Genomic DNA, 16,017 nt, shown 5'->3' on the forward strand with positions numbered 1-16,017 from the left:
TCATTTCTACATCCAGACATGATTGAGTTCCTCCCTAGTTGAGAGCGATGGGCTGTGGCTCATTGGGAGAAAAGAGCGCTCACCATGTTCAAACATGTGACACCACAACAGGGGAAAAGAGGAAATGATAAGAGCCAGGGAAAATGGGTAGTTATGGAGTTATGGAGTACACGCCTTTCATTTTGTGTCATGTACAAGTCCCCTGCCATGGTATTTATCTGCTGCTTTTGTCTGGCCAGCTTAGCCCCAGCCAGCTCTCCCCTGTTGGCATCCCCATGCCAGATGAATGATTGGGTGCCAGAGAGAATTTGCATTTCTTTAGAACTGGGGGCATTTGGTGGTGTTTTGCAACTCTGGTGTCTCAGTGGACAGGCAAGTGGATTTACAGCTTAGCAATATTCCCACGTCATTGTTGGGAATCTGATTGTTGAAAACGTAATGTAAAGCAAAAATACATGTACACACACACACTTTCTAAGGAGTTGTTTGCACGATAACTCTGGGCTTGCGTTGACTTTTATTGTACATCCCTCTTGAAATTTGAGTCCCTCTGATACATTTGACAATTAGCCTTCACTTTATGTCTGTATGTTGTGTTATGGGCTTCTATATGACTTATTACCACTGTTTCCATAATATAAGATTCTCACCATGCAAATAAACAGAGCGAGAGGGAGAGCGAGCGAATGCAGTCACTCAGCTATCACAAAGAGCAACTCCTCCTTCTGAGCTTGGACTCCACCCCATGATCTAGTTCCCTCTCCCCCTGCAGATGACAGTTATATTTACCCTGCTAGTGAAGTGCTGCGGGTTCACAACACCGCAGACGACAGCAACAGCCTGCCTACTTCTTGTATCCGTGGTGATACGTTAGGGTAAGGTCTGCATTGGAATAGCAGCCATGGAAAGAAGCATGAATTTTGATGAGATTCTTTCTCATATTGGGGGCTTTGGCAAGTTCCAGAAGAGCCTGTATGTGTGGATTTGCCTCCCCCAGATCCTGCTGGCGTTCCACATGCTGATATCCATATTCACAGGGGCCGTCCCCCCTCATCTCTGTCGCTCCACCAACACCACCTGGCCCTTGACCGCCAGCTCAGACCATCCCAATTTCAACTTCAGCCTGGTGACCAGCCCAGACAGTGACCCAGGCCGGTCCTGCTCTGCCCCTGGGGGGATCCCTGGCACCCCGCTGGCCCAGCTGAATCACAGCACTGCCCTGGCCCTTAGTGACAGCCACGCCACTGAGGGTTGCCAAGGGGGATGGGAATTCAGCAAGGAGACCTTCCACAGCACCGTGGCAACCGAGGTGAGTAAGAGACACGGCAGGAAAATGGCCGTGGCAGGCTCTCTCTCTCTCTGTCTGTCTGTCTGTCTGTCTGTCTGTCTGGGGGGTTCAAATGTGATGAACACCTTCTGGTCACACATTCTCACATGAATTGAAGCCATTCTGCAGTTGGTTATGTGGAACTCATTTTTACAGCTATGTAACTGTGTAGTGGTGGTGATATCTGAACCTGATCTAGACTCCTGTGGTGCAGGCATCCTCTCTCTCTCTCTTTTTCTCTCTTTCTCTCTCTCTCTCTCTCTCTCACTCTCTCACTCTCTCTCACTCTCTCTCTCTCTCTCTCTCTCTCTCTCTCTCTCTCTAAAGCCTGGCCAGTGAAGTTCATTCCCCCCATAACCCACTAGTAAACAGTATGTGGATCAGGGTTGGATGTGGGGATACTTGAATGAACTGATTGGGTCTAGTGTATCTTGAGGGACCTTCACACAGCGACACTAACCATAGTGGAATGGTCCCAGCCCGCAGAACATGTTGAAGGTTTTTGATTTACAAACACCTAGGATTGCCTGTTCTTAATGTCTTAGTTTATTGTACTTTATTTTTTTGCTAGATATTGCTGCATTGTTGGGGCGAGAAACATGAGCATTTCACTGCACCTGCGATAACGTTTGCAGAACTGTGTACGCAACCAATAAACTTTGATTTGATCAGACCTCCACCGGGAGGCCGACTGTTAAAGGCTGTCTAAAAAATAGGATGTATGTCAACTCATGACCCGTTCGTTTACATTCCATGGGGTGTGGTTCCACCTCAAAAAGATTGACACCCACCATCTCAGATTCTTCTCAGATTGTAGTATAGAATTGAGATTCTATGAGATTCTCTGAGATTCTTGGATTATTGCTTCCCTGTGTATCTTGTGATGTTTTGTTCACCTGTTCAGAGAAATTACCAATTGAAGTCACTTACATTATGTACGATAAATGAGTGTGAAAGTACCAGGTTTTGCCCACTATATCAAATCAAATGTTATTAGTCACATGCGCCGAATACAACAAGACCTTACAGGGAAATGCTTACTTATGAGCCCCTAACCGACAGTGCAGTTTAAAAAAAATATGGATAAGAATAAGAGATAAAAGTAACAAGTAATTAGAGAGCAGCAGTAAAAAATATATATATATTTACAGGGGGTGCTGGTACACAGTCAATGTGCGGGGGCACCGGTTAGTTGAGGTAGTATGTACATGTAGGTAGAGTTAATTAAAGTGACTATGCATAGATGAAAACGGAGAGCGGTAGTTGTGTGGAGAGGGGGGTGATGTGAATAGTCTGGGTAGCCATTTGACTAGATGTTCAGGAGTCTTATGGCTTGGGGGTAGTAGCTGTTTATAAGCCTCTTGGACCTAGACTTGGCGCTCTGGTAACGCTTGCCATGTGGTAGCAGAGAGAACAGTCTATGACTAGGGTGGCTGGAGTCTTTGACAATTTTCAGGGCCTTCCTCTGACACCGCCTGGTATAGAGGTCCTGGATGGCAGGAAGCTTGGCCCCAGTTCGCACTACCCTCTATAGTGCCTTGCGGTCGTAGGCCGAGCAGTTGCCATACCAGGCAGTGATGCAACCAGTCAGGTTGCTCTCGATGGTGCAGCTGTAGAACCTTTTGACGATCTGAGGACCCATGCCAAATCTTTTCAGTCTCCTGAGGGGGATAGGTTTTGTTGTGACCCCTTCACGACTGTCACGGTGTGCTTGGACCATGTTAGTTTGTTGGTGACGTGGACACCAAGGAACTTGAAGCTCTCAACTTGTTCCACTGCAGCCCCGTCAATGGGAATGGGGGCATGCTTGGTCCTCTTTTTCCTTTAGTCCACAATCATCTCCTTTGTCTTGATCAAGTTGAGGGAGAGGTTGTTGTCCTGGCACCACACGGCCAGGTCTCTGACCTCCTCCCTATAGGCTGTCTCATTGTTGTCGGTGATCAGGCCTACCACTGTTGTGTCATTGACAAATGTAATGATGGTGTTGGAGTCGTGCCTGGCCATGCAGTCATGAGTGAACAGGGAGTAGAGGAGGGGGCTGAGCACGCATCGCTGAGGGGCACATGTGTTGATGATCAGCGGGGGGGGGGGTCCAGGATCCAGTTGCAGAGGGAGGTGTTTAGTCCCAGGGTGAGCCATGACCAGCCTGGGACATGGCTACAGACATGAGTGCTACGGGTCGGTAGTCATTTAGACAGGTTACCTTAGTGTTCTTGGGCACAGGCACTATGGTGGTCTGCTTAAAACATGTTGGTATTACAGACTCGGACAGGGAGAGGTTGAAAATGTCAGTGAAGACACTTGCTAGTTGGTCAGCGCATGCTCGCAGTACACATCCTGGTAATCCGTCTGGCCCTGCAGCCTTGTGAATGTTGACCTGTCTAAAGGTCTTACTCACATCGGCTGCGGAGGGCGTGATCACACAGTCTTCCGGTACAGCTGGTGCTCTCATGCATATTTCAGTGTTATTTGCCACAAAGCGAGCATAGAAGTAGTTTAGCTCGTCTGGTAGGCTCGTGTCACTGGGCAGCTCTTGGCTGTGCTTCCCTTTGTAGTCTGTAATGGTTTGCAGGCCCTGCCACATCCAACGAGCGTCGGAGCCGGTGTAGTACGACTCGATCTTAGTCCTGTATTGACGCTTTGCCTGTTTGATGGTTCGTCTGAAGGTATAGCGGGATTTATTATAAGCTTCTGGGTTAGAGTCCCGCTCCTTGAAAACGGCAGCTCTAGGCTTTAGCTCAGTGCAGATGCTGCCTGTAATCCATGGTTTCTGGTTGGGGTATGTATGTACAGTCACTGTGGGGATGACGTCATCGATGCACTTATTGATGAAGCCAATGACAGATGTGGTGTACTCCTCAATGGCATTGGAGATGCCACTGTCCCTGCTACTGCCATACCATTTTATCCAGCTGGTCTTGTGTTTAAATGGATTACAACATTTTCTTTGAAACTGTGGGTAGAAAACCTCATGATGAAAATAAAATGTGTGGTCATCCTCACAATTCAAGCCAGTCCTCCATGAAAGCAATTCAGTTTGTCCTTCTCTAAGGCTTAATCTGTGTCCAGGAAATGGCTGCTCTGTGTTTGGTTTATTCCCTTCACAAAATTTCTGGATTAGTTAAACCATTCTTGGTGAACAAGCAAACCATTAAACTACAGCAGTTCTAATGGTTTTAATGGTCTGGATATAGTCCCAAACACACACCCAGCAAGCACATAATGTTCTGAGAACCATATGTTTCTTAGAGCTTGGTGAGAGTGTGGTTGTCCTATGGTTATTTTGCATATAACCTTCCCACAACATTCTGGGAATGTTGCAGCATAGTTGCTTGGCTTTGGAACATTCTCAGCACATATTGAGGAACTATCCTCTATCTTGTTAAGTGTGTTGGCCACTAATTGGCCACACCTGATCTTAATGAGTGCTAGTTTCCTTTGAAATGGGGTCTGTTTGAGTTGACCAAAATGAACAACTTTGTATGAATAAAAAAAAAACTTGACATGTTAGCTCCATACTGGTGGAGCAGTGAACTAATTCCATGGGTAGAGAACATAAGATAGTTCGACATAGGTTCGAATTTCCCTGATGCCGTGCCACAATAAAAAAATAAATGTGTTTGCATGATTAATGCATAAGAAAATTAATTTATATGTGTCCTGTGCTTGGTGTTCATAACAGTTAACCTGTTTGGGCTAGGGGGCAGCATTTTCACTTTTGGATGAAAAGCGTGCCCAGAGTAAACTGCCTCCTACTCAGTCCCAGATGCTAATATATGCATATTATTATTAGTATTGGATAGACACTCTGAAGTTTCTAAAACTGTTTGAATGATGTCTGTGAGTATAACAGAACTCATATGGCAGGCAAAAACCTGAGAAAAAATCCAAACAGGAAGTGGGAAATCTGAGGTTTGTAGTTTTTTTAAACTCAGCCCCTATTGAATATACAGGGGGATATTGGTTATGTTGCACTTCCTAAGGCTTTCACTAGATGTCAACCGTCTTTAGAACATTGTTTGATGCTTCTACTATGAAGGGGGGCTGAATGAGAGGGGAATGAGTCAGAGGTCTGCCAGCAGTCACGAGCTCAGTCACGTGCATTCACATGAGAGGTAGCTCCCATTCCATTGCTTTTCTACAGACAATGGAATTCTCCGGTTGGAACATTATTGAACATTTATGGTAAAAACATCCTAAAGATTGATTCTATACATAGTTTGATATGTTAATACGACCAGTAATATAACTTTTTGGAATTTTCGTCCGACCTTTCCCCTGGAAGTTGCACGCGCGTTTCGATTTGTTTACCAAATGCCCTAACAAAAGGAGGTATATGGACATAAATTATGAACTTTATCGAACAAATCAAACATTTATTGTGGAACTGGGATTCCTGGGAGTGCATTCTGATGAAGATCAGTGAATAAGTGAATATTTATAATATGATGGCGGATATTTCTTTTGGCTGGTTTGGGCTCTGAGCTCCGTACTCAGATTATTGGATGGTATGCTTTTTCCGTAAAGTTTTTAAAAAATCTGACACAGAGGTTGCATTTGGGAGAAGTTTATCTAAAGTTCCATGCATAACACTTGAATTTTCGTCAACATTTATAATGAGTATTTCTGTGAATTGATGTGGCTCTGATGGCGGATATTTCTTTTGGCTGGTTTGGGCTCTGAGCTCCGTACTCAGATTATTGGATGGTATGCTTTTTCCGTAAAGTTTTTAAAAAATCTGACACAGAGGTTGCATTTGGGAGAAGTTTATCTAAAGTTCCATGCATAACACTTGAATTTTCGTCAACATTTATAATGAGTACTTCTGTGAATTGATGTGGCTCTGATGGCGGATATTTCTTTTGGCTGGCTTGGGCTCTGAGCTCCGTACTCAGATTATTGGATGGTATGCTTTTTCCGTAAAGTTTTTAAAAAATCTGACACAGAGGTTGCATTTGGGAGAAGTTTATCTAAAGTTCCATGCATAACACTTGAATTTTCGTCAACATTTATAATGAGTATTTCTGTGAATTGATGTGGCTCTCTGCAAAATCACCGCATGTTTTGGAACTACTGAACATAACATGCCAATGTAAAATTAGATTTTTGGATATAAATATGCACTTTATCGAACAAAACATACATGTATTGTGTAACATGAAGTCCTATGAGTGTCATCTGATGAAGATCATCAAAAGTTAGTGATTAATTTTATCTCTATTTGTGCTTTTTGTGACTCCTCTCTTTGGCTGGAAAAATTGATGGGTTTTTCTGTGACTTGGTGGTGACCTAACATAATCGTTTGTGGAGCTTTCTCTGTAAAACATTTTTTAAATCAGATACTGTGGCTGGATTAACGATAATTTTATCTTTAAAATGGTGCCTAATACTTGTATGTTGAGAAATTTGATTTATGAGATTTCTAAGAAACCTTAAAAATAACAATTTCTGTTCTCAGAACGTTAATAAAACCTCACAGGAAGCCTGCAGGCTGACTTCGGTCGTCCGTTGAATGGTGTTTCCTCCGACACTTTGGTGCGGCTGGCTTCCGGGTTAAGTGAGCTGGTGTTAAGAAGCGTGGTTTGGCGAGTCATGTTTCGGAGGACGCATGACTCGACCTTTGCCTCTGCCGAGCCTGTTGGGGAGTTGAAGCGAAGAGACAAGGAAGCATTCAGACTGACTTTGGTTGTCAGTTGAACAGTGTTTCCTCCGGCACGTTGGTGCGGCTGGCTTCTGAGCCCATTGGGGAGTTGCAGCAATGAGACAAGATCGTAATCACGAAATTTTGGAGAAAAAGGCAATATTTGTTATTTATTTTTTTAAATCCTCACATGAAAACTTTTAAGGAACTATAGTAAAACATTCTCAGAACCTCCCTGCAACTAAAAATCTACCTTCCCAAAAGCGGCAAAATGTTCTCTTCCGTTCTCGGAACGTTGAAAGAAACGTTCAGTTGTACCGGTCAGGAAACTTGGCTTCGATCCCAGAACCAATGGGAAACCAAAAACGTATGTTCCCACAACTTCCAAGGGTTGGCTTTAATGTTAAATGTCACCAATCACATTACATATACACTACCGTTCAAAAGTTTGGGGTCACTTAGAAATGTCCTTGTTTTTGAAAGAAAAACACCTTTTTTGTACATTAAAATAATATCAGATTGATCAGAAATACAATGTAGACCAATCAATCAAACAATCAAATTGATTTATAAAGCTCTTCTTGCATCAGCTGATGTCACAAAGTGCTGTACAGAAACCCAGCCTAAAACCCCAAACAGCAAGCATTGCAGGTGTAGAATCACGGTGGCTAGGAAAAACTCCCTAGAAAGGCCAGAACCTAGGAAGAAACCTAGAGAGGAACCAGGCTATGAGGGGTGGCCAGTCCTCTTCTGGCTGTGTCGGGTGGAGATTTTAACACAACATGGCCAAGATGTTCAAATGTTCATAGATGACCAGCAGGGTCAAATAATAATCACAGTGGTTGTTGAGGGTGCAAAAGGTCAGCACCTCAGGAGTAAATGCCAGTTGACTTTTCATAGCGGATCATTCAGAGTATCTCTACCGCTCCTGCTGTCTCTAGAGAGTTGAAAACAGCAGGTCTGAGACTGGTGGCACATCCGGTGAACAGGTCAGGGTTCCATAGCCGCAGGCAGAACAGTTGAAACTGGAGCAGCAGCACAGCCAGGTGGCCTGGGGACAGCAAAGAGTCATCAGGCCAGGTAGTCCTGAGGCATGGTCCTAGACATTGTTAATGTTGTAAATGACTATTGTAGCTGGAAACGGCAGAGTTTTTATGGAATATCTACATAGGCGTACAGAGGCCCATTATCCGCAACCATCACTCCTGTGTTCCAATGGTACGTTGCGTTAGCTAATCCAAGTTTATCATTTTAAAAGGCTAATTGATCATTAGAAAACCCTTTTGCAGTTATGGTAGCACAGCTGAACACTGTACTGATTAAAGAAGTAATAAAACTGGACTTCTTTAGACCAGTTGAGTATCTGGAGCATCAGCATTTGTATGTTCGCGTCACAAGTCCTCAACTGGCAGCTTCATTAACTAGTACCTGCAAAACACCAGTCTCAACGTCAACAGTGAAAAGGCGACTCCGGGATGCTGGCCTTCTAGGCCTCCCACTCCTCTTTCTATTCTGGTTAGATCCGGTTTGCTCTGTTCTGTGAAGGGAGTAGTACACAGCATTGTACGAGATCTTCAGTTTCTTGGCAATTTCTCGCATGGTATAGCCTTCATTTCTCAGAACAAGAATAGACTGACGAGTTTCAGAAGAAAGTTCTTTGTTTCTGGCCATTTTGAGCCTGTAATCGAACCCAGAAATGCTGATGCTCAAGATACTCAACTAGTCTAAAGAAGGACAGTTTTATTGCTTCTTTAATCAGTACAACAGTTTCACGCTGTGCTAACATGATTGCAATAGGGTACCTTGTACTTTCACACACATTTTTGGTAAAGAAATGCAAACTAGGGACTCCAATGGCTAACTTCTCTGAACAAGTGGTGAAAAACATCAGATACACAGGGAATACATTATTTAGGATGAAGAAGCAATACTCCAAGCTGCAGCTCCCTACTACTTGTCAGACATAGAGAACTGATACTGTACACTGGTTGTAAGGGTGAGATTGGTGGTGGGTGCGTCAGTGGCTTTTGACCCTTTTATTTGATTTTCAACTAAATAATGTTGCCGGAACGCTAATCTTATTCATTTGTAAATACAGACACGATTTCAGAACAATCTGAGATGGTGGGTGTAATGGCATGCTGATATTACATGGAACGACTCATCTGTTATTATTGATGTGAGAGCCATGACGGACACTTAGATGTAATCTGTTGAGAAGCATGTGCTCATAGGCTTCTATAGCTCATGGGCAAAATATTTGGACACCACAGTCAAAATACAGTTACAGGGCTGTGCAATTGGTGCTTGCCAATATGACGTAGCTTTTCAACTAATTTGAACCCTCTGTCCTTGACAGTGGGATCTGGTGTGTGACCACGCCAATCTAAACAATGTTGGTTCCTCAATCTACATGTTTGGTCTTCTGGTTGGCGCTGTGCTGTTTGGTTTCTTAGCTGATAAGTACGTATAAAACAACTGTGCACTTTCCACCATGTGTTTAAAAAAACTCATTTAGCCTGATGATCTATGAGACATGTATTCTAGGTAGGTCACAAACTTAATGCAGGGTCATGCTAAACGAAACTCACACAAACTCAGTCCCACTTTAGGTGAAGTAAAAAAAAAAATTGAGCTCAATGAACGCTTTGCAGCTTGTATTGATATTTACATTTGCTGGCACATTTTATTTGTGTAACTCGGAATATTTATAGAAAGTACACAGAGAAATGTCTGCACAGACTATTTTCAGTAGTAGCAGTCATATTCAGAGCTCTTGTAGGCCAGCCAAGTCAAAAGCATTTGACGCATTTTAACATGGGATATTAAAGAGTGCATCTAATTTGCAGCACATTTCCCACTCCCTATCAGTCCAATTCATTCTCAACACACCCGTACAGTACCGTGAGTGAGTACACCTCAAGTGAAACAGTTTCTAGTCATTTAAAAAGGTATAATCCCCCTCTTTCTTGTTTCAGGTATGGACGCAGGAACATAATCCTGGTTGGTTTGACTATCCAGTCAACCTGTGGGGTCGGAGCTGCGTTTGCCCCAAATTTCTACGTGTATGTTTTCCTGCGCTTTGTTGTTGGAACCACTATTTCTGCTGTCATCATGAACGCATTTGTTTTAGGTCAGTCTCCTTCTCTCTCTCTCTCTCTCTCTCTCTCTCTCTCTCTTACACACTCACAAACACGCACATACAGTAAATATTCATAAAGTTATTGACTTGTGATCTTAGCTAAATGAAGATGATAAGGTGCTGGTTTTCTACTCTCTATACTGATTTGTTTGTGGCCCAAAGGCACAGAGTGGACAGGATCAAAGCACCGCATGCTAGCTGGGATCATCACCGACTACTTCTTTGGGTTTGGCTACATCATCCTGGCAGGCCTGGCCTACCTCATCCGAGACTGGCGTAAACTCCAGCTGGCCATCTCAGCACCAGGCTTCCTCTTCATCTTCTACATTTGGTGAGTCACTGGCCAGCTGCAGTATGCCTATAGCCTGGACTACAAACTGAATATCACCCACTTTCATTATCTTCAGTAAAATGAAAGGATCATTCAGTTTGGATTCCAGGCTAGCACGCCAACCCACTAAAGGAGAATTTCAAGGGAAGGAAGAGGAACCCTTTTGTCTTCAATAATCCAAGCCAGATGGGTCATTACATGCCATTTGGGAATATCTAAGTATATCTAAATTGCACGATTGTGTGCATATTTTCCCTGATATTCTAGGACAAGTATTGGCCTACTTCCTACCTCATGGCTAAATGTAACTTCATGTTTATCTCTTGTTCCCATGGGGTCAAACTAATGCCCGTTGGCATATGTAGTTGATTATTTGTGTGGCTCAAATGAACACCTCTCCTCTACCTTCTTAGGGTCCTACCAAAGTCGGCTCGGTGGCTGATGGCCAACCAGAGGTACGAGGAGGCCATGGACCTGGTCAGGAAAGCAGCTCTGATGAATGGCAAACCCCTGCGGGAGGACATAGAGATATGTCAGGTGTGGTTTGTTGGTCATGTTGTTTTGTCCACAGGCTAATTGCTATAGAGAGAGATTCCAACAGCCTTGATAAAAAGCACTTGCAAAACAACACTTCTATACACAAGCAATGTTAAGAGCAATAGTGCTAAAGCCTGAGGATGTTAAATTGCTTTGCATGTTGTCCCTACACTGTAAGGCATGCCGTGGGGGCATGAACATTATATAAATTGCATTGGTGTGCTTATCGCTTTGATGAGCTCATTCCTTTACTTATAACCATCACTGTGAAATGCTCATGGCTAATCTGCTCTTGTTATTTTCCAGGGGTACAAAGACATGGTGAAGATAGAGGAGAGGACAAAGCACACAGTCATTGACCTGGTCCGAACTCCAAAAATGAGGAGGAGCTCATTGATCATGTTTTACCTGTGGTGCGTGTCCTGCCATTCTTTTCACAGTTTACTAATTGCTTGTGAAGTTGACAGGGATTAAGGCTCAAACACAATCTGTCATCGAGGTAGAAACAGACATACAGTAGATCTTTGTCAGGACACATGCCTCTTGTGGGCAAACAAGAAATGTAACACATCATCAACTGTTTCAATTGGGCTTCTGCCAACCACTCATGCATCAGTCGAACACACTCTAATCTTCATCTCGTCTTTTCATTGTGGGTTGATCACTTGATGTGGTATGCCAATGGAGTTTGCAGAACTATTGTGAAATGTTGTGTTGTATTCCCTATCCAGTCCAAGTTAGAGGAGGCCTTCTTTGTCATTTTACTATTGTAGAAAAGTCCCTTGATTATGCCAGGGTTGTATTACCCTGTCTGTGGCTAGAGAGACATTGCTGCTTCCTCGACACTTTCTTCTCATTTCCTATTCAATGCAACATTAACCTCTCATCTCTCGCCCTGTGTACTGTAGCTCCCTATTCTGCATGGTAGACTTGTGGCAAACCAGAGGAATAAGGAAGTCCTTGTTTCACTGCTGTGACAGTAGTGTGTTATTAACCTCTTCTTTGCCTCATCAGTGTTTCCCCTACCATTCCACCTCTGCCTGTCCAGGTTTGTCAACGTGCTGGTCTACTATGGCCTGTCCCTCAACATCTCTGACTTTGGGATGAGCATCTACCTGACCCAGCTGATCTTTGGCCTGGTGGAGATGCCTGCTCGCACCATCACTCTCTTCACCCTCAACCGCTCCAGGAGGATATCCCAGATAGCCTTCCTCGCTGTGGGAGGCCTAGCCTGCCTGCTCACTGTCTTCATTCCCGATGGTACGGAGCTTTCCAGAGGAAACTCTGCTGCCTTTAATGTGCCTTTTGAAGTATTGTTTATAAGCATCCTGAGGTACATGATCAGTTATAGTATCCCCCTGGCACTGAAAATACTCCAGTTGACTGAATGATGACGTTGAATGATGCCATAGTTGTGTTGTTTTATAGCCCTGTTTATTAGGGTTTAGCTAGTGTCAATGGAAAGTCTTTGTGGCTTGGCACTTGGCTTCTGGTTGAAACTGAAAAGGGTATTCAAGGTATTCATCCGCAATATGTATTTGTAGATACCGAGCGTAACCTGCTGGATGTAGAGTAAGAGTTGTTGAAGAACTACCACCTGCGGCCCTCAGGGAAGTCATGCCAGTCTCACACTCGAGGCCACTTCCTTAGGTGTTTACGGTCTCCAGTTGGAACGCGATGAATTGATCCACAGGGATGTAGACTTGAGCTGCAGGTGCTATGCATATACACAACACAGCTCTTTACCCCTTTAACGTCTAACCCCATCACTTCTCTCTCTCTCTCTCTCTCTCTCTCTCTCTCTCTCTCTCTCTCTCTCTCAGATCTCTCCATTATTAGAACAATCCTGGCCATGGTGGGAAAGTTTGGGATCACTGCCTCCCTGTCCATAGTCTACGTCTATTCAGCAGAGGTTTTCCCTACTGTCATAAGGTGAGCGTCTGGTCCATAGGGCTCCGGTCAAAAGTAGTGTTCTGCTGACAAATATGGACTGCTGTTGTCTGGGCGTGTTTCCAGCAGAGTCAAACAGGTGTAGATCATGAGGTCACAAAATGAGTCTAACCCTCTTTGGAGTCGTTTAAATAATCCTCTCCGCTACTCAGTCAATATCTCTGTGACCTTTCTTTTGTCGTGGAGAGGGGGCTGAGGTATTTCTTGAGCAAGATAACTGGCATCAGTGTCTAACATTACTTGTTTCCCCCATTGCAATAGCCAACTTGGGCTCAGTAGATTTATGTTAGGGTCAGCGCAAGCTTCTGATAAGGTTTGAGACAACTGCTCAAGGGGGTTTTGACTGTATTAACAATCCTCTTTTATTGTATTCTGTTTTCGATATGCAAAGTTATACATTTGCCTTGACGTAAACAATCACAGTAAGTACTGTAATTGCTTTGGGATGTTGGCGAGACTAATCTTGAGCCACAGTCTTTATTGCAGCACTTTAAATATAACATTGTGACGTTAGTTTGGCTGAACAAGTCTCCAATGTGATCCTCAGGCAGAGTGGGATCGGTATGGGCTCCATGTGTGCCCGGGCAGGGGGAGTCCTGGCCCCAATCATCTACCTGTTGAGGGGTGTCAGTAAGAAGGCTCCAATGGTTCTGTTTGGCCTGTGTACTCTGCTAGGGGCAGCCCTCACCCTGCTGTTGCCTGAGACAGTCCACCAGCCCCTGGCTGACAACATCCAGGATGTGGAGGGATCCAGCATCAGGTCTTTACCCTCTTTTGTCCACTGAAGGGGAAGAGAGAGGGAATATTCTATTACATAGTATTTAACACATTAAATTCCTTAGTATTTATCTGTCAATATTATACTCTGGAGATACAGCCTTGAAACCAGGGATGAACATCTAAGCCTGGGTTAGTAGTCATTTCAACCTTTATTATTGTACTATACCTATTATTATAAACTGGGTGGTTCGAGCCCTGAATGCTGATTGGCTGACAGCTGTGGTATGTCAGACCGTATACCACAGGTATGACAAATGTTTTTTTTTACTGCTCTATTTACGTTGGTAACCAGTTTATAATAGCGATAAGGCACCTCAGCGTTTGTGGTATATGGCCAATATACCACAGTGCCTGGGCTGTGTCCAGGCACAGGTTGTGCCGGGATTAAGAACAGCCCGTAGCCGTGGTATATTGCCCATATACCACATCCCCTTGTGCCTTATTGCTTTATTACGGTGCTGAACTGGTGTCATCTTCATGTGATGTTAATAGTAATCCACGGATATCCCCTTGTCTCTTCTAGTGAGGACTCAGAAGAAGGGAACATGAAACCAGACCTCTATGATAAATGTCCAACAAGGAACCCAGACATCATAAACGGAAGAACTTAGAGTGGGACAAGCCACCAGTCCGCACCGGATGACTTCTACTCGGAAAGACCATTAGCCCAAGGAACTCAACTGTGCATTGTAAGCTATCTGCTAAGAGCGCTTGAACATAGTTGTAGCTCGTAAAGCTATTTCCTATTTCGTACATCAGACAATGATGTCACTTAACTGACATGTTTATACAGTTTTGCTTTATATTGCAAAAATGTTATTTTTTTGTGAAAAGATTTACAGTATATAGATTTTTATGGTGACTATCAGTTCATATATTGGTTGATAATGAAGTACAGTAGAAACAGTTCATTTATGCACCAAATATAATTTCTTAGGTTCTGTATACACTGAGTGTACAAAACATTAGGAACACCTGCTCTTTCCATGACAGACTGACCAGGTGAATCCAGGTGAAAGCCGATTTGATGTCACCTGTTAAAACCACTTCAATCGGTGTAGATTAAGTGGAGGAGACAGGTCAAAGAAGGACTATGAAGCTTTGAGACAATTGAGACATGGATTGTGTATGTGTGTCATTCAGAGGTGAATAGGCGAGACAAAATATTTCCGTGCCTTTGAACTGGGTATGGTAGTAGGTGCCATCCAGCCAATTTGACACAACTGTGGGAAGCATTGGACTCAACCTGGGCCAGCATCCCCATGGAACGCTTTTGACACCTTGGAGAGTCCAGGCCCTGACGAATTAAGGATGTTCTTAGGGGAAAAGCGGGAGCAAGTCAATATTAGGATTAGGATATTATAATGTTTTGAACACTCAGTGTATACTGTCATGGACACACCTTTGTGTGGTTCGAATAGCCTTGTGCTCTTTTTATCCAAATATTTGCTGGTGCTTCCTGAACCGGAACTCACTCCCCCGTCCCTTCTCTGTCTGTTATCTAGTAGGTCTTCCTGAGTGCCTGTCCTATCAGTTTACACACCCCTACAGCACCGCTCATACCTAACAGGTTCACCTTGAGATGTGAACTCAGTTCCAGCCAGCAAATGCCTTACTGTTCATCATGCATTGTGATTTCATATAAAGACCCAAGTGTCCACACTGTGAAAGAGCAGAGAGAACCAATTATGCAAAATATCACACATATATGCAAGTTGAATAGGGAACCATTTTTTCTATTTGATAATAAACGCTGTGAATTTTGTATTTGACACTCCTAACTCTGACTTTTAGACGTGAATGTGTTTGAAGTGGTTGATCCATGATCATGATGAGTCTTTCTGTGCAGTAAGTTTGACTCGTTCTCCAGCACAGCAAGGCTGCTCCCCGGAGTGTTTGTCAGATTACCATGTTGAAATACTAACCATCTGCGTGCGACCTTCTACCGACCATGGAACCTCGAGGTCCCAGTGTCAACTCCAAGATGACCCAGTCACAGGTCTCTATAGGGTCAGCAGATATGCTGTGGCGAGCCCTAATACAAGACAAGGAAGCCATTGTACAAGAGAGGGATGGATGGACTGAATGATGAACCGTCATGACAGTGCCCTCTCTTCAAACACAAAGTTTACATTTCACATTTCCATTACGTTATTAATACTTCTGCTGAAGGCTTTCATTCTGAGCGGTTACACTATGTGTATGACGTAAAGCAGTGGAACGGCAGCACTAACAGCAGAGAAACAGATCCTAGTTTGTGATCTTCAACATTGGGTGGTGCAGGATAGAAAAGGTAATTTTAGGACTGT

At 43.8% G+C, this 16,017-nt stretch overlaps 1 protein-coding gene across 2 annotated transcripts; it reads left to right on the forward strand.

The window, feature by feature from the left end:
* The first annotated feature begins 780 nt into the window (after positions 1–780).
* si:dkey-119m7.4 (uncharacterized protein LOC560629 homolog) lies at positions 781–15,489 on the forward strand. Of its 2 annotated transcripts, XM_024377861.2 has the most exons (10): positions 781–1,309; positions 9,328–9,431; positions 9,947–10,101; positions 10,273–10,441; positions 10,855–10,978; positions 11,285–11,391; positions 12,027–12,238; positions 12,802–12,910; positions 13,476–13,688; positions 14,232–15,489. In XM_024377861.2, exons 1-10 carry the CDS (start codon positions 902–904, stop codon positions 14,317–14,319), a joined length of 1,689 nt encoding a protein of 562 aa, XP_024233629.1. In that variant the 5' UTR covers positions 781–901; the 3' UTR covers positions 14,320–15,489. The 2 variants fall into 2 exon arrangements, with proteins under 2 accessions (XP_024233629.1, XP_042156599.1); XM_042300665.1 differs by lacking the exon at positions 14,232–15,489 and having other exon boundaries at positions 13,480–13,681.
* Positions 15,490–16,017: the final 528 nt, after the last annotated feature.

This window comes from Oncorhynchus tshawytscha, linkage group LG18, assembly GCF_018296145.1.
Source record: "Oncorhynchus tshawytscha isolate Ot180627B linkage group LG18, Otsh_v2.0, whole genome shotgun sequence".
Taxonomy (NCBI): Eukaryota; Metazoa; Chordata; class Actinopteri; order Salmoniformes; family Salmonidae; genus Oncorhynchus; species Oncorhynchus tshawytscha.

Excerpts from the sequence above, each read along its gene's own strand:
- si:dkey-119m7.4 (XM_024377861.2), top strand. The coding sequence starts at position 902 with ATGGAAAGAAGCATGAATTTTGATGAGATTCTTTCTCATATTGGGGGC. Across the intron at positions 10,102-10,272 it reads CATGAACGCATTTGTTTTAG|GCACAGAGTGGACAGGATCA; the intron begins GTCAGTCTCCTT and ends TGTGGCCCAAAG. Across the intron at positions 10,442-10,854 it reads CTCTTCATCTTCTACATTTG|GGTCCTACCAAAGTCGGCTC; the intron begins GTGAGTCACTGG and ends CTACCTTCTTAG.